The 22,541-nt window shown below is 43.9% G+C and overlaps 1 protein-coding gene across 11 annotated transcripts in view; it reads left to right on the top strand.

Moving 5' to 3' along the window:
• The window catches only part of LOC119137572 (adhesion G protein-coupled receptor L2-like), a 68,293-nt gene that overhangs the window by 1,493 nt on the left and 44,259 nt on the right, over positions 1-22,541 (top strand). For all 11 annotated transcript variants that reach the window (XM_037276991.1, XM_037276990.1, XM_037276992.1 and 8 more), the window contains exon 2: positions 17,063-17,264. In XM_037276991.1, the coding sequence (XP_037132886.1) occupies positions 17,189-17,264 (76 nt within the window). In that variant the 5' untranslated portion in view covers positions 17,063-17,188. The remainder of the gene's footprint in view (positions 1-17,062; positions 17,265-22,541) is intronic.

Genomic DNA, 22,541 nt, shown 5'->3' with positions numbered 1-22,541 from the left:
CTACAAAAAAAGATTTTCACTGCAACTAATGTGCCCATAGTTCATATTAATGCCTATAATAATTGCATAGTTGATTTTGTTGTTTGCTACCTTGAGTGGAAATGGACACCATGTGCCTGATTAGAAATGCAATAATAATGAAAAAAATACAATGTTCATGATTATTCATGAAGAATTTTTTTTATTTTATCTAAGTAGCTTCATATGTGCAGGAGTCAAGTCAAACAGTTTCCTTGAAGCTGTGTTGCTGTTTTTTTTTTTTTTTACTATATATGTGTTTATACAGTCACTGCGTAATGAAGTATCGTCCTTGGCTCAATTATTAATGCATTGTTTCGTATGTGTAGATTTCAGTTTTGTTCAAGTCCTCTGAGTGCAAATCTGGGAAGAAATGTGAATTTGAGGTGAAATGCAAAATGGTGGAACAATTAGTGATTCTTCTCTTTAAAGAGGATTTGTGTGTTTTTTTTTTTTTTATGTTAGTCCCTCTGAGGTTTTGTTTGTTAGAATTCCATGGTTAGCCGTTTTAAATGCTCCGATGGACCATTAATGGCCCAAGGTTCCCTCACCCACCCGGTGGTTCAATGATATCGACCTACTCATTTTAAGATTTGGGAGGACTAAATGGTGTCTTATATACAAGGTCGCCATGGATCAATCCATTGATTAAGAGGTGTGTCCCAATACTTTCCGTGCGTGAAATGTATCCAGCAGCTGTCAGGGTGTGTAATAGGGGAGCGCTTGTGCTTTTCTGGCCGTTTCCAAGCCAGCTCATGCTTTTGTGTGACGTCATTTGCATGTTGAGAGTTGACAAATTCGGGAGTATTTTTGAACTTTGACGTTTTGGTGTGAACCTAATGTCCTCTTGGCCTGGTGGAAGGGAGGGAGGAGGCAGGTCCTCCGTTCTTTGACGATTGTGTGAAAAAAAATCCTGCTTTTCAACTTGCACTGTAGGCATTGAAAGAGAGCGAGCGGGAGGAGAACAAATGTTCTGCTCCCCCCCCCCCCCCCCCCCCCCACACTCTCTCTACCTCCACTCCATCTCTCACCCGAGCCAAGCATGCTGCTCGTGTCCATTTGTCGGCGTCGTCCCGGGAAGGAAGTGCCATCTCATGTCGCCTGGCTGGCGCAAATGGTTCCAATGCGGACGGGTGTGAATTCTAACGGCTTTTTCTAACTTGTCATTTCCATATCAAAGTGCCTGCATTTCAATAGGGAGAACATTAGCCAGCAGCACCGCCCGCTCTCCTCATTCCTTTCTCCCTCCTCTTCCTCTCAAGCAGCCTCATCCTGCTGCTGGTGGACGATACAGCCGGCGGTTTTTTTTGGAACATTTTGTTTGTGATTGTGATTCAGCGAGAGAATTTGCCGGCCGTAATCTGGATCATCAAACGCCTTTTATAGTCTTTTAGTGGGAACATTGGCCACCTTGGATCACCTCCCCCCCCCCCCCCCCCCCCCCCCCCCCCCCCCTATCCCCTCCTGCCCTGTAGCACACATTGACAAAGATCTGATCTTAAAGGGACAGAATAAAGCATCCAGTGTGTGCGTACGGACTGTAAGCTGATGGAAATGTGTTTACTCACTTTGGCTGCTCGTTTGGCCACAGACATCTAAAATAGCTGGAGGGAATTTTCTCCTCACGCTGTAAAGCTTTGGAACTGGATGTGACACTGAGCAAGCGATTGTGTGCAGCAGAAATAATATTGCTTACACTTTGCGTGCAGCTATTGTGAAGAAAAAGACTCTGACAAGACTGTTTTTGTTTTCCCATGCTCATCATTCTTTTTTCTTTTTCTTCTTAGTTGGCTGAAGAGGAAAGTGATAACTCTTATTAGTTTCACAATGGGGATTTTTTTTTTGCACGAGGCTCACAATGGAGGACTTGGAATTGGTTTTGCTCTTTTTTTTTTCTTTTCTTTTGGTAATGACACCACAGAAGTAAACCACTGATTTTCGCCAAACAACCAAAAAGTGACACTTAATTCTCAACCAACTTGAAAGTCAACCCATAATGCAGACCACGCATTTTAGTTTGTGTCTTTGGACTCCAGATGTGCAACTCTGCAGATTACCCGAGGGCCAAAAATCTCTTAACATCAAACGGCGACTTAAAGAACTAGAACATGTCCTTAGGTTTAATGCGGCTAAGTGTGTGTTGCTGTAGTCGCGAGAGCTCAGGCCTGCAGTCTTTTTGTTCGAAGCAGTTTGAGAAGTAGGGAGGGGAGGGGAAGGGGAAGGGGGGGGGGGAAGGTGACAGATGCTCACCTGCCATCTTCACTCACCGGGCGTGGGCTTTGACAGCTGTCTTGTCTCATTCCCTTTGATGCTCTCGCACTGAAACGTCGGACAACAAATGGAGAAGAAGGCAAAGAGAAGGATGGCCCGCCATGAATCATCGCTGCCGGTCAAGACGGGACGCTTCCGTTCCGATCACAGGATGAGCAGTCACCCACAAAGCCATCCCCGGTTGTATTTGTGTTAAAATGTTTTCCCTACTAGTTGTTGTGAATTGAATTGATCTTTTTCACCTTCAAAGTGGCACTGTTGTAAAACTGTTTCCCCTCTTCTCATCTCTGGTATTGCAAAAAAAACGGCAAAGGTTAAAAACAGTTTGTGGTTGAGATACTGCTGAAGCTGAAGTCTCAAAAACTGTTTTGAGTTGCATCTGAGCTGCGAAATGTCCAGCATGGTAGGACTATAAAGGTTGTTCTTGAGGTTACACTCACGGTTTATGCACCCCCTCGTCCTCCAGAAGCAAACCCCGAGTGCGCAATTATCTACGATGACTTTTGACTTAACTCGCTCACGTAGGCTAGCGTTCTGTCTTGTTTGTGTGGGGAGGTTGCAGCAAAGCATGGTCAGGTCATCGTAATTTGATTGTTTACTTTTTTAAAAGGTTGCTGCTGAGCTACTGCTACGCTTCACGCCTTTTGCTAGCCCCACCCAGCGTGGTGAACCGGCAAGACGAAAACAACCTATTCCAAAATCAATGACAGCAGTGTTGGCAGAAGGTATTGTGGCCCAGGATTAAAATGAAAGTCCCGTAAACTATTTAGATCCCACTTAAGCGCAGTAAATGTTACCTGGTGGCATTTTGCAAAGATATATATATCTCAGGAGGTGTGATTGGCAGCTAGCTTGATGGGAAGACAGATGTAAACACACGCACCTTGGCGGAGGCCATTTTGTTTATTCACCAAAGTGCTGCCGGGCGAGCTTTCCATCGAACTGTGAATCCCCAGCACGGCTGTTATGTGACTCCCGTAGCCAAATACAAGGAGACAAATGAGCGGAGTGATTACGTGTGTGTGTGTGTGTGTGGGTAGTTAACTTGATGGATGAGCGCGTGGTGGCGAGGACATCGACGGCGGCAGGGGGAGGAAATCCTCTCCTGTACTACCTACCACCGTCCGTGTTCCAAACGACGGTTAACTTTCCCCCACTGCTTCTAAAACGGATATTTAATGATCAACAGAGCCTTAAAGGTCTTAAATTGGAGCGCCCCCGTGTACTCCCCCCACAACCCCCCTCGGTGTTGTCAAAGAGGGCGATACGCTTTAAAAAAAGAAAAGAAAAAGGAGCTTGTTGCCTTGAGTGATGGATGATCAGAGGTCTGTTTGGGCTGCGCTTTAACCCTTTGCTGTTTGCAAATCTCTCCCAGTTGGGGAGCCGTCGGCAGTGCGTGATGGATGTGTCCCGGGTCTTTAGGCTCCATCTATCACAAGATTAGCACTGACCTGTGAGTTGTCCGGGCCGCCCTCGCTTCTCCGTTTGTCCAACTCTCTCCCTCCTGCCATTAGCACATGTTGCTTTTGTCCTAAGGCGGGAGTTGCCAACGTGGGTCACATGAAGCGTGCGCGCATTTAAAAAAAAAAAAAAAGGGCGCACCGACGCACCATCCATCTTCCTGCGCTTTGTCTCGTCCCCCAAATTCCTAAATAATTTCTTGTAATTACCCAAGAAATTGACGTTTCAGTTCATGCTCCACTGCAGAGGAATGTCTCCCGATGAGCTCCCTCCCGCCACCTAGCCCACCCGACCCCGCACCCTTCCCGCGGCGTTCTCCATATCATATAAAAATGTAAATCACTCGGCTGATGTAGTGTGACGGTATTATTTCTCATTTGGCGCAGAAAAGTGGCAAAGATGGAAGCTGGTACAGTGTCTTTCATTTCCCACATGTGCAGTCCACAGCTCGCTCGACTTTGATTGACAGCCGGTATTCTTCTCTCGGAGCCTTTCGTGCGCAAAAGTTACTCAGTCGAATTAATAGCAAAAGATAATTCGACCGGAATCGCTCCTTTGCTTCCATATTTAGCGCACCGGTGCTGCCGTGCTTGAATGTCACCTCCCACGATATGTCATTGCTGACACTTTTAAATACTTTTGCAAATATAGAACGAATACTCGCATTGTTTTTATGCTGTGCACGAGAAGTCTTTTTGTGGTAATCCTCATACAAGATACAGATGAGAATGTAGCTTTCAGTTCCTTGACATGAAGTGCTTTTTTTTTTTTTTAAACTAAAGTGCAGCGTGGAATGGAGTGGAATGCCGAGGCTTCCAGCTAATCCTTTTCACATTCAAACCCGAAGGCCATTTGGAACAAACCAAAGTACCTCCATCTTCTGACGCTAGTCAACATGTGAATGTAGTCCATGAGCCCAAAAAAAAATAAAAAAATAAGAGTTGCTAACTTTACCTTCTTTTTTTAATTTCTTCAGCAGCCTGTTTAAGCTAGCTAATTCCAGTTTGAATAATAGCGCCCTCTGTTGGTAGCTGCAAAATAACTGTACGGTGAGCAATCAGTGAAATTTCACATGATCCTCCAAATTTTTTTTACCATAAAATAAAACCACAGGCCAGTTTATCACACCACATTTGACCTTCAATGTTATGTCAGATTTAAAGGTGCATGTTTTGTACGACATTTGAGTTACGCGTCTTATCTTGGCTTGGTGCTAGCAGATTTCTCAAGGTGAGGGGTTATCGCCCAATCCCTTGACAGTTCTCGGGGGGGCCGTGATTGTCAGGTGTTGTCACGTAAGATGGGAAACTACGGCCCGGAATGGCACGGCTTGCTTTCACAACGCGTCAGCTCACTCAGCCGTCTTGCGAGCGCGACGTGTCGACGCAGTCGTCCATCCTCTGCGCCGCGGGGGAGCAGCTTTCAAGGGTAATTTTGGCGGCTGCTGTAAGGCAACTTTTCAATCTAGGTCTCAACCTATGAAGCATTACGTCGACAACCCCCTCGAAAATAAACCAATGATTATGTGGAATCGGAATTTGGCTGCGCTAGCTGGGCTAATTTGTCATAACTTTGATGATCGGCATCTTGAGTCCTGATGAAGTTCTGTCTGCTAATTAGTTCACGGCGGAGTTTTAATTAGGCGACATAATCATCCTGTCATTCAGTAGCTGTCATAAAAGATGTTTTGAAAAGTATGTATTCTTGTTATCAGGGCTGAACACAAGGTTTTCATTTAAATTAGCGTGTTTTGTGGAATAGCCGAGGAGAGATTTCAGTGAATAAAAAAAAAAAAAAATCACAAATACTTTGTGTGAAATTGGGGGCGGTTTCCCTGCTATTGATGTCTCTTCTGGACTTTTCAAAGCCAGAATACTGCATGGAGACAGTTCCAGTGATGGGAGCCTTGCTTGTTTTCAATGGGAAGGTGCTTCCAAGACCTTTGTTAGAGCGTTTTAATTACAGCAGCGCTGGCTGTAATTGATCCGGGCTTAGAGGGATTTAACTGTCAATGAGAGCGAGCCCGGGCGTTAATACAGCCCAGCCAACGCTTCCACTTTTGTGTGCTCTTTTTTTTTTTTCCCTCCTTCACGTCGTTGACTCGCATCTGTCGGCCTAGCGGTTAAATGGGCCTCACCGGAGCGCCCGTCGCCTGTTTCCACTCGAACATGTCTGTTGCCGGGGGTCGCCGCCGCCGCCCTGCTTGGTCTTCTGGCAGAGCATTCACGGCTCCTTATGTTGTCACCCAGAAGCTTTAAACTTTCATAAGGCTGTTAGATAATGCTTCCCGATGAAGGTGAATTATTGATGGCCTTGTATGAGTGGGACTGGGCAGGCAAGCTTTTAACTCTCCAAAGCTGCTGCTGCTGCTGCTGCTGTTGGCTCGCTTATCCGGTAACTAAGGGACACAGCACAAACACTCAAGGAATGATGTAGTGGGGAAGAGTGAGGCGAGAAGAAAGCAAAGCAGGCAAAGAGGCTGAAAATAAAGGGGGGGGGGGGGAGCTTGCATTCCTTACATTGACTGTTTGGTTGCGCCTCAGCTTGGCAACACTGAAAAGCTTTACATCAACGCAACTAGCCTGGCCCATTTTTCTAAAGAACAGAGAGGCAGTATGGTCGCCACCTTCCGCTTCCATTTGTTGATTTCACAGTCGTCCCTGGAACGACAAATGTTTCCAGTCGGGCACCTGAATTAAAACAAGAAGTGTGAGTTATGTCAGTTGTTGGTGCTAGAATGGGCATTTGTCAAAGAGGCCTTGTAAATGTTTGGACGTTGGGCCGCTTTAGGTTTGAAACGACTATTTAATCAAGTCCCTTAAGCACGGTGCACACATACTGACAATCAAATGTGAACATTTGTCTTGCCTTGAAATCAAAGTCAGCAAGTTCTACGTGTTTTGGAAAAACTGTTCCGTGGTGTGGGTCCATTATACGTCAGATTCGATGCGCGTTGTTCCGCGGTTGTGGCGGCGCATGTTCGCTCTCAGGTCGCCCGATTTGGTGCTTTACAAGATTCGATAGTGCTGACGCTAGAATCCAAAGTTATTTTGACGTCTTTCAACTACGCATTAGTCCTGAGTTTTCCTTTGCTGTTCGGTGTAATGCAGGTAGCCTTGGTGCCCTCCTAATGGGGGAAAATGGAGAAATCATTTTTTTCTCTTCAATGTAATGGTGTGAGTCATTTGCTTTTGGATGAAGGTGCCATTCTGTGTCTTTAGTGTCATCATCTGATTTTAAAAAGAGAACTAATGCATTTTCTCAAACGTTATCCAATAGCGTGTCATCGACCTAAAAAAAATGTTTAATTATCTCAGTTCATTGATGCTATAGCTTGTTGATACAGTTCCAAAACAGCAGCACGCACATGGTAACATATTGCTAAATTAAAACCGATTTTGGGTTAAGTACACTGTTCCATGTAATACTTAGTACCTCTTTGTTTCTACAAAAGATTTCCATTCATTTTGGTTTTATACTTCAGGTTCACTTGACGAAAATTGTAACACACCAGGAACATTGTTTTCTATTGTTACAAACAATTGTAACAATTAAAAAACCTCCCCCGAGTCGAATAAATAAATGCCCCCAGCCACCATTTATGGAGATATCATGATTATTGTGATGAAGCTTCACAAGTATTTGTCTGAAGTCATGCTACGTTATTAGCCGCTCGCGAGCTGATCCTAATAAGCTAGTAGTTAGCGTTATCTCTCGTTGCTATTTCAACAAGTGACAGATTGTGTGATTAGTCAACGCGCCGGGGTCGTAATTAACACCGAGTACAACTCCCGAGATGCCGAGCGACGTCGCCAAAACGCGCTCACGATTTGGCTGAGAGCTTCCAGCCGAGCAAACAAAGTCAGGAATTGTGTTTTCAGCTGTTTCTCCTTTGCACAAACCAGTTAAATTGGCATGGAGTCAGAGACACGGTAGATAAATCTGCTCAGGGTCACCTTTGAAGAAGAAAATAAAGCAGTTTTAGACGACAGCTAGGGAACAAGGTGGTAATTTTGGTGCATTGAAAGGCAAAAAAAAAAAAAGGAGTCAGACTTGTTCAATTTCCCTGTGCTAATGCACCAGATTGATTGTCTGTGTCTGGTTTCCAAAGAAACGGCGAGCCGTTTGCCAAATTAATAGCCCATCAATGTCCAGACGAGCAGCATGTGTTTGGCTGCATATATTAAGTCTGTGCATCATTTCCGAAATACAAGCGAACTGTAGAGGCGGGCAATATGGCCAAAACTGTAATAGCTGCTTCTTGTGATTAAACACTAATGCATCTTTAAAAAGACCAGAGTAGTAATTCAGAATAATCACACAAATTAAATGCTAAATTGTAACACGCGGGTATAAATTTTGGCAAATATAATTACAAGGCACATTTGGATGATGGGTTAATTTATTGTAATTTAATTTAAGCAAAAATGATGAACTGAGCCCATTTATGCCGTCATGGTATGTTTTTGGGGGGTGGCATTCTAATTATATTTCATGTGCAATCTAAAATTAAAAAACTAACTGAATTATAGTGGAATCATTTTATCGCGGATGATTTTAAAGAAAAATAAGCATAAACTAGTAATTCTATTTGGAAAAGTCATTCAAGTGTAGTATTTATTTTACATATGCAATGCCGCAATCATTTTTAAATGTAATTGGATTCAATTTATACTAAGCGTTTTTAAACGAGGATTATTTTATGCATCGTTAATTTCATTAAAAAACTTTTTGTTTCACGTCTAAATCTTTTTAGAATCAATTGTCCTATTGAATTATTCCATTGACTACTCAAAATATTAGCTTTGATTGAAGTTCAATCCAACCAAACGATATAGTACATATGTATATATTAGTGTTGTACTTCGACCTGTAGTAATTTAATCTACATCATTTCTCACAGCGTACAAACACTAGAAGACTGTCAAGTGTTAAAAAGCACCATAATAGTTTTGGCAGCTGTCCCACGGGACTCACTGGGCCCGACGATTACTCCACACGGCCTTGTGATATGAGGCAATTTTTACATGACGACAGTAGCTGCGCACCTCAACGCCTTGGTCCTGTGAATTAAATCCAATTCCGAGTGTGGTTTTCTGTTGTTAAATATCACGGCAAATCCTGTCAAGACTCACGAAGCGAGCGCTCCAATCATTTTCTCATGGGAAAAACCACACGCCTCAGGTCTTGTAGTTCTACAGATATCGCTGTTTTTATTAGCAGGTGTTTTATGTGTTCGCTACCCATTGCTTTTGTGCGCAATACCCGCTGGAAACAAAACGATAATACGACTAAATGAACCCATTAATTATAGCTTATTTCTATCAGTTTTTAGCCAAAGCCGTTTTCGTAATTGAGTCGACATCACAGCCATTTCGGAGACTCCGGTTTTAACTGCTGATTAAATTGCGAGCGGACTGTCTCAAAAGACCCCAGCCCCCACCTTTGCAAAAAGTGCAATGGTGATTTGTACTGCGGCACTGCCGTGTTTAGACCTCAAATGTAATTGCGTGTTGATTTTCCAGGAACGCAGCGGCGTTACTAATTAGCTCGAGAGCGCCGAAATAAGGTGTGCGAAAGCACTGAAGACGCTTAATGAGCAGAGACCGCACGTAGCCGCTCAATAAACTCCGTGAAGCTGATTGGCTCGAGCAGTAGGGGGAAAAAAAAACATGGTACCCTCGGGTGAAACTGAACTTTGAATGTCGAACGAAGGCGCTGTCCGTCCAGGTGATGAAACTGGGCTGTAACTGAGATTGAGCGGCACGGTCGTCGTTAAATCATAACAAATTGCGCAAGAGGACATTTTGCAGAAACCTGATGAAATAGGAAAGGATAATCCAAACCTAGAAGCTAGCCGCTAGCTAGCCCATGTGGTCTGACCTTTCGCTTACTACTTTCCTCTACGGGCGTTCATACTCATTTTTCGCTTGTCTGCTGCAGAGGCGGAAAAATGTTATCGAGTCTGTCATGTCGGCGTGCGCTCTCGATTCTTGCTGGCTTGGATTCAAATTTCTGTTTGTTAGTGTTTTTTTAACCTTCGCAAGTCAAGACTTTGTAAGTAAATCGGTGTGAGCGTGATCTGTTCGCTGATGGAGTTGAGGAGTTTCTTCATGTTGTTATTTTAGGCGAGGGAGGGGCGGTCACATATTCCTTTTAATAAAGCAATTTAACATCAGAGCGAAATGGAGGTGAGCCATTTGTACGCCCGAGAGGGAAGACCTTGATGTGGTGGAGAGGCAGTTTGCTTCATGGTGATTTAAGGTGATGATTTTTGGTAAAAAAAAAAAATTGTCAATGAATTTTTAGACATCCTGCAGATAGATGTGTCCCCATTTTCAGCATGAAGTGAGCATGTGGCTGATGAGCGCAGCAAAGCTTTTTAAGAAAGAAGTGTGGAGGAGGTGACAAATGTTTTTCTTTCTTCCATAAATATTCGATTGAAAAACAGTCTCCACTTTGTTATCCCCACAATGGCGAGGAGCAGCTCGACGCTTGTCTGCGGTGACCCTGCGGCGCTTCCGAGGTCAGCGCATTCACGTCGAGCGCGGCTACGGAGATCAGCGTGACTGGCCTGTGAATTGTTTGTCAACCAACCTGACATTGGCTTTTATGAAAGGACTTGTTCAACTGCGGGCTTTCAAAAGTCTCTGCTGTCCGCATCACTTTACAACGTCAAAATGGTTCCTAATAAAGTGGTAAGACTTTTCAAATAGTTTTGCTGGCTAATTAGAAGAAACCTGCCTCTTTTCGAACGGTTCGTCTTTGTTTGCTTGACTTTTTTTGGTCACCCTTACTGTGTTTCTCAATGTCCATCTGGCCCGGCAGCTCTCACTTTGTCTTATCTCGGCCTCCATCATTTGGCTCAAAGCCTCAAAGGCACCAACTGTTGTGTGTGCTTTCAATAAACGAACGCGACTCCGCAGGCTTCAGGGGCTCAGCGTTCTGGCCTTCGTCGAGCCGCATTGGAGAACATTTGACCGCCATCTCCCTTTCTTTGTCTGGGGGGGAAAAAAAGAAAAGCACAATAGCTGCGAGTGTTTTTGATTTGCGTTGGAATAATGTCAGAACAATGTTGTGAATAATCAGCATTTTCCTGGAACATCCTAAAAACACCTGTTGGAATGTAATTTACTGCGTTTTTGAGTGATCCATCAAAAGATCGCTTCAGATAGATTAGGTTCAAAGTGAAATTCACTTTGAATTCATATTTTGATTAATGTGCCGTGGCATTTGTTTACTCAACTGAAGACTGGTGGAGTAAGTTTTTGATTACTTTTTGGATCCCGATTTAAGTGGCTTTTTTTTTTGCAACAATCTTTGCTCACATTTTATTTTTAATATTTGTGGGTCTCAATTTTAGTGGCTTTTTTTTTTTGCAACAATTTTTGCTCACATTTTATTTTTAATATTTTGTGGGAACATTTTTCAGTGTTTTTTTAATCACAATTGTGGTAAACATTTTTGTCTACCTCATAAACAATATTACATGGTAACTTGTATATTTTTCAACCCTTGAATAACAAGTCTAAGCGACCATTTGTTTTGCAAAACTAGCCGGCAAGCCATTAACAATATATATATATATATTGTATTGAAATGTATGTAATGTTATAGGAACCTGCTGTAAAACAGTTATTGAACTGAGTCAGGCCAGTCCATGAAACTTTGATGTTACATGTCGACCTTTCCTTTAAAGAAACTGAAACTGAACTGAAAGAACTTGCAGCGGAGTAGGCGGAACTAATAAAATGCATAGCTCCCCATAACATAAACATTGTGGAGCTACCACATGTCAGTTGTGAAAGATGCCGTCTTCACAAAATGTAAAAATATCTTTAACACTGCGAGGGGAACACTTTCACAACATTAGCACCGCAATCCATATGAGGGATGATTACATTTGGATAGGTGCTGCTGTTTTGGTTCTCAAAAGAGTTCATTTAGGTTCAGCAGTTTGCAAGACCCTCGGGGGTCTTTTTGCATCCAACCAAAAATCCAAAAGGCATTCCTCACTGTTGAAGTCAGCTGTGTTCAGTTTTGTTTTTTTTATTATTGTTTTATTATTCCAATGTGAGCAACGCTACACCGCCATCGACAGCATTTGCTGTTGTTACGGCTCCTCCCTTACATAGACAGTACATATATCTTAGCAGCTGCCATGAGGAAATGCAAACTGACTTAGGTTTCTGGAAAAGTTGCTTGGAGACGAGACGAGAACATGAAAAACGCATCTCAGATGGCGTCGTTACATTCGTGACATCAGACGAGGAAAACTATCTAAGAGCTGTTTTTTTTTTTCCAGTTCTAATATTTGGAGAAAATGTTCGGTGAATTTTTTTACGACCTTTTTGGTGTCATTTAGTAGTTTTTCATAATTTATGGTTTTGTGAATTTCTGTGCCCTAATTTTGTTTACCATTTAGATGAGTTTTTTTTTTGTTACTTTTGGGTAACAGTTATTTGTTGTCAATTTAAGGAAAGATATTTTGGTTGAATTTCTCTTCACAAAGATTACAATTTTTGGCATTGTGGGCAAACATGTTCTTGATTTCTTGTTCACAATTTTTTTGTGGTTTGTTTGAAAAGTTTTGTTCCCGATTTTTTCAGCCACACTTTTTTTATTTTTTATTAAAGAATATAAATGAAGAGTCGTGAAAGACAGAACATCTGCCCATAAGCGCCAGCTGCATTCAGTTTACTTTTTGTTTTACTGTTGCGACGCTAGCAACCCGACACCGCCATTTACAACTGCGGCTCCTCCTCTGTAACATATATCTTATCAACCGCGATGAGGAAATGGAAACTGACGCCTGATGTTTCTGGCAAGTTCTCGGGTGGAGACGAGGAAATGACACCGCATCCCCCGTGGGGCTTGGAAGCTGCGGTCCTGACAGTCGTAACATGACAAAGGACTGTCACGGGAGCGTCGGGAAAAGAATCCAGGGGGTGTTCGTCAACCGTTTTCTGATGTTCCAGCTCACATATGTTACATGTAGGGCATTGGGGGAGGGGGTAGAATGTTATTCAAAGAGTGGAAGTTGAATCTGTCTGGTATGTCTATTTCAACTGGTGTGAGAGCTGCACTTGGACTTGCACATTAGTTTTGGGCCTGGTCCCACTTGATTATGTATGTATGTGCTTTTTATCTCCCCCCCCCCCTCTCCCTTCTTGGTGCTGACAATTGAAAATAAATTAACATTCCCCAGGCTTTATTTTGGTCTCCTCTAAGCCTTTGGAGAAAAACTCGGAGGCGAAGCCAGGGGGGTCAGGCCGTACTCACAGGCTGTCAATCCTCCTCGGCGACCCTTCCGCCCCTTTTCTTTTCGCACCCTCCCGCCTCCGTTTTTCGGCATTCCCTCACCCACCACTAAGCCTCCTTCCCTCCTTTCACCGGACGCCTCTCCAGCTCAAGTGAGGCCAGGCTTTGTCTCCCACGTCAAGACATGCGGGGCCGTCTCCCCCGTCCAGGCAGTTGTTTTAACTATCGTTGAAGCGCCCACCATTCCTCTTTTTAAACGTTGATCTTATTATTCCTATCAGGTGGACGTGAAAAATTCACCACACGCTGCGACGTTTACCATTTATCTCAAGCGATGATAGATCCCCCCCTGCTCGGATTACAACGAGACAAAAGGAAAACAGATGTCGGGAATGTTTGTGTATCATTACTCATTTTGTTGGTGGTTTTTTCTTTTCTTTTTTGTGGTGTCATTTTTAGACAAATATGCTGTTAATTGAAATCTCAAGGGGCTTAATACAGTACAGTATGTACTTCTTTATTCAGGGAACATAAAAAAATTGAATTACATTTGATTTCATTGGTCATGTTATTGAATTTATTATAGTGAGGCAGAAGGCAGTGATAGTAGCTCATAAATCTTTGTTAGCTTCAGCTGTCCGGATAGCGATTAGCAACAATATGAAACTTCGGAGTCATATTGATGAGCTGCTCGTTTGTAATAAGTAGATTAGCATTTACTATTAATCATGGTCTTGGCAACTCCAAAATACTACTTTAGAGATTTATAGCACAAGTGGACAGACAGGAAATCGCTCATTTTACGACAGCTAGCTATGTTGATTGTGTGGAATTGATTGATGGATTTATCTCATCTAGAAATAGTCAATCAAAATGAAGTGCACTACTTCTTTCTGTCCCTTTCTAGTGTAAAATTTTACCAAATTTTGGAGGGTTGCTAATATTACGATTACGAACGAAAAACTCTTCCTTTGTGTTAACATTTAGCATGTACAATCATTAGCTTAGCTTCCAATTTGTCTTACCTACAACAGACTAGTACTGTTAGTATTCATTATCTTAGCTTTATTAGCTTTTCTATGTTCTCTTTAGTGGCTGATACATTTTGTTGCCAACATTAGAAGTCTGCAGTGCAAAGTTCCAAAGTTTAAGATAAAACACTGACTAGTTCTGTTAGCATTAACTTGTTCATTCATAAGCCTGGTATGTTTAGCTCAATTCCATTTCCTTTGAAGTGAGCAAGACATTAGCTTTTCAACACGCTTTGCTGATTCACATTTCAGGCCCAAATTAAAAAATCTTTTGCGGCAGGGTGAGCATGGCAGCCACCGGTTCAATTACCTCTCGCTTTGCTTTGCACAACTCCAATCTGGAATGAACCTCAGGTATGGTGCTCACTCCTCATCCCCCCTTTTGATGTGAAATGATGTCACTCAGTGCTTTATGTATAGCATCATGATGTTAATCATCTAATCCCATTTCCTCGAGTCCTGCTGAAACCCCAGCAAACAAACAGTATTTTTTAAAAGAAAATGCACTCCGGCCGGCTTAAAAGGGAGAAAGCAGACATGTTACTCAGCAGGGTGATGTTGCATGCGCCGGATAATCGGGAGAAAAAGGACCCCGGGGTGGCGAGAGCAAGCCTGCATTGGCTGGCTCTCACCCCCTGGTGTCTGGAGGGGCTCCTGGGCTCAGCAGGCCGGAAGGGATGAGGGGACGGCCCCTCGACAACTTCCCCTCTCCTCCTGTCAGCTACCATTAAAGTAAGCACGTGGCTCCCAGCAGGGGGGCCTCATACTTGGAGATAAATGGGCATGTGCATATGTCGGAGGGAGAATTGGTGCCCTGCCCGCCGCTGAACTGTTGGTTTACCGCTACGATTTGACAGTTGAGCAGCCAACGCGGATGGCAAATGAAACCATAACCACCCGAGTTGAAGAGATGCCTTGGCTGGAAGTGTGCTGCCTTGCTACCGGGGCATGATCAAAACCAAATATCAATAAATGGGCCCTCTGTGTCATGCTAGTATGGCGATCCAGCTGGCAGTTGGACCTTGATCACTTATAGGATGACTTCAGTGGTGACCTAAAATGTGCTAATTTGAGGTTTTAGTGGGCTTTATTTTGAGGTGCCAAAATAATTTGGCATTCAGGCGTAGAGAGTCTTATGCTGGAAATGTAGAAGGTTGGAGTTGACTGTAGTGTCTACCACCCAAGATTTCTCATGCATCCCTTTGGAAAATCTGATGAAAGCCCTGCCCTGGTACGCTTTTTTGTTGAAGTTGTTCCTGGGAGTGTTTGACACGTCTTTCCAACTGGATAGTCGGAGCCCAATTTACACTTTTGTTACCAACTGTTGCCTCCAACATCAAGGCGTCATCCATGAAATTATGTTCAATCGCTAATTGAAGATGCTACAAAACCTTCAATTAATTACGTAGACATCGTACAATACGGCGCCTGTTACCAGTGTTAGCGGCTAACTGCTGGCAAGATCTGTCAGACTATTTTTTTTTTGGGTCCCAAGATCTGTCAGACTATTTTTCAAACTCAGTTGAATTGACTCAGTAAATTTAAATGCTGACGGCCAGTTCCTACTGATCAAATTTTAACAAATGTACCTTCAAAATCGCTATCACGGTCCCAGATTTACCAGTTTTGTTTATTTGATACAAATACTCATTTTGGGGGAAATCTAATTCTGCTTAAACACCAATAAAATCTTGTGCTGGCACTGTTTGCAAATACACAAAATGCGTCCCATTGTGATTCAAGTTGCACACCAAGAGATTTTCTCAGATGAGTAATTTGACATCCAAGGTTGACACTCAGGTGGGTAAGAAATAATCACGAAGGTCGATGGGGCTTTGACAACCAGCCTGTCGCGTCGGATGGCAACCACACGGGAATAAACAATACACAAAATGTAAAGACATTTATGTATCCCTGCAACGGGATGCGTCTGTGTGTGGCATTTGACTGCTTCTTGCTGTTTGATTCCAGTAAGCAGCTTATCGGTTTGTTGTGTTAGCTTGTCACAAGCTGCAACCTTTTGCTGCTTCTGCAGACAAAGGCCTGTTTTCCCCTTCTCTTTTTTTTTGGTACCCCCTCGCACTGCCCTCGATAAGGAAGAAGACAAAAAAAGTAAGTTCACAAAGCAGTCGTGTCTGCGTTGCCGGAGCGACAGCCATGTTTTGTTGTTTTTTTTTTTTCCCATCACGAAGGGGAACGGAGAATGAAGCATTCATTTGTGAGGCGTTGGCGTGTGTCATAAAGGTGCCAAGAACACCATTTACTTTGTGTTGGCGCTGGCTGATTTTCAAGTGCGAAATGCAAAAGTTTTCAACTTCATTCCTCAGTCTTTTTTATTCAGCCGAGCAGCAGGTGAGGGGAAGGTGTTGCTAGGATGAAGGAGATGCGCAGTTAGAACGCTGAGAGCCCAATAGCACCATTAATGAGTCGCCCAAATTGGAGCTCTTTATTTCAACCCTCCTGTCAGTTGCCGTTTCTTCTTCATCGATAGAACCTGACATTTTCTTTTGGCCTTTCCCAGGAGTGCTTCAGAAACTAACTTTGCTGGGTTGCTACCAAATTTTCAATCCGAACAATCATTCGGACGGGCGAATTTCAGTCTAGCAGCGATGACACAAATATGAAATTATTAAGGCGATATGCTTGGTTGATTTGTAAAATGTAATTGAGTTTATTATCTAGGCATTCGATGGCAAGAAAGATAATCTTCGTAAAATGAGCCTACGTACCTAAAAGCAGATCAATCCAGACTTTGGAGATGTTTGGAAGCACCGCCGCCGAGTGCGCCTCCGACAGCTGACAGCCGAGCGGACGTAACACCATTAAGCGGCATCAAGTGTGCAAATGTTAAATCCCGATTAGTGTTCTGCGATTAATGCGGACATCCGCGTTCAAGTAAAGCCCGATGGCACCGCACACGGTATCGTAAATCCGCGGCTGGGATGTGAATTATGACATCACTGGCCAATTTGCTCCGTTTCAGCACTGACTTTTTTTTTTTTTTTTTTGTATTCCTGCAGATGCGAAGATGACTGGTGATGCTTTGCAGAGCACCACCACCCGTCGTTGACTTTGCTCCAGCTTCCTGATCCCGTTTCGGAAAACGCAAATTTTATTGGACGGCTTGCCCAAGGGGGGGGGACACAATGGCCTCTTCGCCGTGGAAGCGTCCGGCCTTTTCATGCCTTCTGCTTCTTCTCTACTGCTGTCACTGTTCACAAGGTGAGTTACCATGGTGTACGGTGTAATAAGAATTCAGCTAACCTTTCCAGAAGTGTTTTTTTGTTCTTAGAAATGCGTTGAATTTGTAAAGGCTGCACACAAACAAGGGACTGAAGAGGTTGCGTTTGAGTTCTACTTGAAATATTTTCAGCCTTGAAGATGAAAAGGTGTTTCAAACGTGTTGCGTTGAACTCATTAAAAGAGACCTATGCAAGATTTACAGCATATGATGTTTGAAAATTTATTTTATATTGTCACTGAACTACTGGGGCCTGTTTTGCCCGGGTGTTTTTGTCTCATGAAATTAGCCCAACCCTCCAAATTGGGGGGTGGGGCTTGTGTTGCCGTGACTACCAAAGATAAAGTTAGCAGTATGTAACCAGGCAAGTAAGCCCCTTTGTATTTTAACGGACGTCGTTAGCTAGCACTAACCTAGCACCCACCCTCACTACCCCACTCCAGCCATTTTGAGAAGCCGAACCCCCCCTGAGAAAATATTTCTTTGACTGCCGCCCCAATCAAATTCCTCGCCGGATGTATACCTGTCACCTTCAAAAGCGAGACCCTTGATTTGGTGCCAGAGCCAAGAAAGGAACGCCTCTGTGTTTTTTAATTGTCCTCGGCGACATCCAAAGCCTTCGTTTCTGCCTCCTTGCTTCACTTTTTTGATGGCAACGTTTGGCTGTAATTACAAGGATTGTCACAAAACACTCCCGTCTGCTAGATGGCCATCAAAACCACCGATGCCGCCGCTCGGGCCGTTTGATGACGATCATTACACCTCCCCCACCCATTGTACCGGCAACAAAGTCAGCCAAAATCACACGCTTGCGTGCCGAGCATTGATTGCGGGCTATATCGTGCCTTCTCTTTGAGGCAGCTTGCTTTTCGATTTGAATTCAGTCATTGTTTTTTATTTTATTTTTCTTCTTTTGATGGATTTATCGCTGGATGCGATGATAATCCAGCCGCCGGAGCGGTCTTTCGTTGATTTGTGGATTTATTGACGGCAATACGTCTTACACACAAATACCGCGGCGGCTCTCGAAGAAAAGACGTCAGCGTTTGGCTTCGAGGTTGAGTCGAGTAGACCTGGAGAAATGTTTAAAAAGACAGAAAAGTGCTTGGGTATGCAAAAGCACCTGGTTTTGGGTTACGTACGTCCGACGGCCTCTCGGTGCAAAGAACGCACATTAACCGTTGGTCGATAGGGAAAGAAAACAATATCGGAATCTATCTGCTTTGTGTTCACCTCCAGCTGGTTGTAGCCTAAAGATTCCCATGCTGAGCTGAGAGCCCCTTCAGTGTTTGCTAATGACCTCCTGCCCCTTGAAAGCAAAGACGATAATCAGCTTCTCACCCAAAACTAAGCTCACACATATCACTTGTATTACTCTCTTTGACTAGCCAGAAAATGGAGGCTAGCTTGAACTCACTGTTGCACACACGCATGAGCTTTTAGAACGATCAAGCCGATTACAACAATTGAAGAAAAGAAATAAATATATATATATATCCTGGGCTTATTAAAGTCAGCTCAAGATCATCTTTTAGAAACAAGCAATGATTAATTCATTGCCGACTTTGATCCAAAGATGCTCAATACTCAGCTTGGTTCTTGTTAACGTGCGTCCAGGTTCTGACACTAACCTAAGTGGAAAATTGCTAGGTGCCCCCCCACACACGCATTCCACGTCAGTCCATTTCTATAGAACCTGAAAAAAGCCGCCAAAGTGGTGTCTTTTTATTGGAGCCACTTTTCATGCTGGTGCTAGTACAGTGTCTAAACAAACATTTGCCCTTTCGTCCACCGTTATGGCACAACAATCAAACCGTTTGTTATTTAAACACCGGAGCCGAGCAAGAATGTGGACAAAGCCCGCAGGAAGTAATCCCCCCTAAATCTGCCCTTTCTTTACTCGTAAGACTCCGATTTCAACATTCATTGGCTCACAATGGCTGCGTGCTGGTGCACTTGTGGCCACCGCCGCTGCCCTGCCGTCTTTCATCTGCGGACCCAAACAGACCTGGTACCAAAGTTGGCGTTCGCTATATAACAAACGGCACAAGAATGCGGCTGAGTATAAATAACGAGCGTACTCGAAAGGAATTTAAACAGACGTCTCCATAAAGTCACGGTTCTCCAAAGTCGTAAGCGCAAAAGTACCTATACTTAACATTTAATAGACTCTCGTGGCTGTAATAAATGTGATGGGGCAAAGATGACGTCCATATATTTAGTACGAGAGCAGGCCGCCGTTTGGTTTCGGGGTCCGACCCCGAGCGAGTCCGCTTTAAAAGAAAGTCCTGTATCCAAATCCAAAAGTATTGCTCTGAAACTTCTGCATTTGTATTCAGCTTGCTTTTTTTGTGGCTGTATTAAATTTACATGAAAGCTAAATCCAGCTGCTTTTTGCTGTCCTTTATTTCCGCCCCATTGTTTGTCAGCGCTTTAAAACCAAACTACAATTACAGGAAAGAAAATGTCATGTGGCGGTTGAACCTGATATTGTGTTTTTATTTTATTATTTCTGATTTATTTCCTCCGGATGTAGTTTGCAAGACAGAATGTAAGGGAATTTTGCAATGCTGGGACCAGGAGTGTGAAGTTAAGTATCGCTATATCTTTTTTATTTTTTTACCTTTTTTTAATTAACAGGAAGCAGAAGTTTTTCAGCCTTTTTTCCCACTGCCTTTGTACGTCCCACGCTTATATCTTGCTGGCTTGTCACCAGCTCGCAGGCATTTCATCCCCCAAAAAGGTGGTAAAGGTTAACAAGACTTTTTTTGTCTCAAGCGGTGCCACGCATTGTGCCCATTGAAGAGCCTCCCTTGTGCCATGCTGGTATTTCCAGTCCCGGGCCTCCTCTCGATGGGTGGTGGGGGACTATTGTGCGCTAAGTCCGCTCTGGCTCGAGGCCATGCGCAGCCAGTCTGTCGTCCATTGATATGCTTGGCTTGCCATTTTCTAATACATATTGAGCGTCGTCGGCGCCGCTCCGTGGCGGGGCGATCATGAATTATCGGCCAAACCATGGGAGAGTCACAGATGAGCGGTCAATCTGTGCGCCGTGATACATCATGCAACTGGCCGCTTTTCAAGACAGGAGGCGGAGCTTCATCGTGCAGATTTAGCACCATGTTGAGACGTTTAATGATTGTATTTTTACCCTTCTTTTATTTACTCGTACGATTTCGTCAGCCCTCCAGCCAACAGGCAGCAATAACAAGTAGCCGTTTTAATAATAGCCGAGCCAGACGGGAAAGTTTTGAATCAAAACACCACGGCCGATTGAAATGAGGCGGAGAAGAATCTCCGGGAGGAGGCTTTCGCTCCGACTCGGGAGGAAATGAAATACGCCATCCACGATGGGGTCGCCCGACTTTTACGACAGCAATTTGTTTGCGTTTAAGCAGGCGCGAGCAGCAATCATATTTCAATCCGGAATGTAAAATCGAGGCTCTTTGCCCCAGACCTCCGCTTTTTATTATGTTTACACCATTTCCTGTTGCGGGGCCTTCGTCTATCAGGGTCGAAATTACATTCTGTGACAGTTTGATTCCAGTCGCCCTCCCTCTTAATATCACACCATCCGTCTCGTAGCAAGTTGCGCAAACACCCGAGCGGATGCCTGCTTCAATCTGTTTAGTCTCCTAAAAGCTACCCGGCGCTTGTTATTCTCCCCAGGCAGCCTAATTCAAATAATAGATGAGTCCAGCTTACAAGTCCAAAAGTAGTTTACTTGGGAATTTTTGTATTTGTGAGTCGCTGCAGGGTTCAGCTGTCATAACACGGCCACGCATTCAACCAGGAAGGAAGAAGAGATTCAAATAATATCTTTTTTTTTTTGTTTGCGGTGCAGGCAAACCTTTTGCTGCTGGATTTCGTTTTTTACATGTATATTTAATACAGACAGAGTTAAAGAAAACAAAGATTAACATTGCAGTACTCATTACCTGCTGTGTGAAGAAATAGTGCCCCGCGAAATCCGCCTAGTAACAAGCGGCCGCGCAAACACCTGGCTACAGAATCGCAACGGTTCTCTTTTTCAGCTCGCGAGCTGAATCGCTTCTCGAGCACTAATGCAGAGTTGTGTTCTTATTCCGTAGCCTCCCACCTTATTTTCCAACGTACGTAAAAATGTCACCTGCGGAGGAGGAGGAAATGCCGTAAATAGAAGATCAAGATGACTTTTATGCATCTAAATCTGCTTTCCTTTCACTCCATTCTTGTAATTGCTGTGTGCCGCTGTGCGTACATCTTAGATATGAATCTGTGAGTCGGTTTCTTTCTCCGTCTCCAGCAGCTCGTTGCGTTGCCCCGCCAGCAATGAATGCAGCACTGTTGCATTCACTGTATTAGTAATCTCCTCAGGCCGGGAGAGCCTGTGCCTTGGAGCGTGGCTGCACTTTTTTTCTCTTTTTTGCCCAGGAATTAAATGTCACCTCAGGGGTGGGTCACCTACAAACAAAGGCCACCAGCCGATTTGCAGGTCTAAACAGTCTTAGATAAGGAAGCCCCCTCCTGCCGTGGAGGAAATTGAATAAGTATGCCTGCTGCATGGAAGAAAAAGTGCAGCACAAAGAGCAGTTTTGTTTGCCCGACGCTATCGCTGTTGACCCTCTCATGTAGCGTCTAGCCCCATTGAGGCACAATGGCCTCATCCAGGTTGAGGGGCAGGAAACTAGCCGTCATCAATACAAGATCCTCCCTCAAATGTGAATCTCCTTATCAACGCTTCCGTATCTGGAGCGGAATGCCGGCGGAAGGGAAGCGGGGCAAGGTCATTGCGCTCATGTCAGTCAAAGTGGGCAGCGGCTCACAGATAGTGGGAATGTGTTGCCCCCCCCCCCTCCCCTCCCCACCTGGCGGAGACTGAGTGGAGTAAAACATCATTTGTGTTAGGAAATTTTTATGCACTATGCAGTCTTAACTACCGTATTTTCCGCACTATAAGGCGCACTGGATTATAAGGCGCACCTTCAATGAATGGCCCATTTTAAAACTTTGTCCATATATAAGGCGCACCGGATTATAAGGCGCACCTTCAATGAGTGGCCCATTTTAAAACTTTATCCATATATAAGATATATACATTTGGCCCGCGGGCCGGACTTTGGACACGACTGCCGTAGTGGCTCAATATTGGGCCATATATAAGGCGCAGTCGGCTTTTGAGAAAATTTGAGGTTTTTAGGTGCGCCTTATAGTGCGGAAAATACGGTATTATGAGTTTTGGCCCCAAGCGTTTTCTAATCAGATTGCTAAGGGACATC

The sequence above is a fragment of the Syngnathus acus genome, chromosome 17 (assembly GCF_901709675.1).
Source record: "Syngnathus acus chromosome 17, fSynAcu1.2, whole genome shotgun sequence".
NCBI classification, from domain to species: Eukaryota; Metazoa; Chordata; class Actinopteri; order Syngnathiformes; family Syngnathidae; genus Syngnathus; species Syngnathus acus.
The sequence above is the reverse complement of the archived record's forward strand: the minus strand, read 5'-3'. Positions and strand labels throughout refer to the sequence as shown.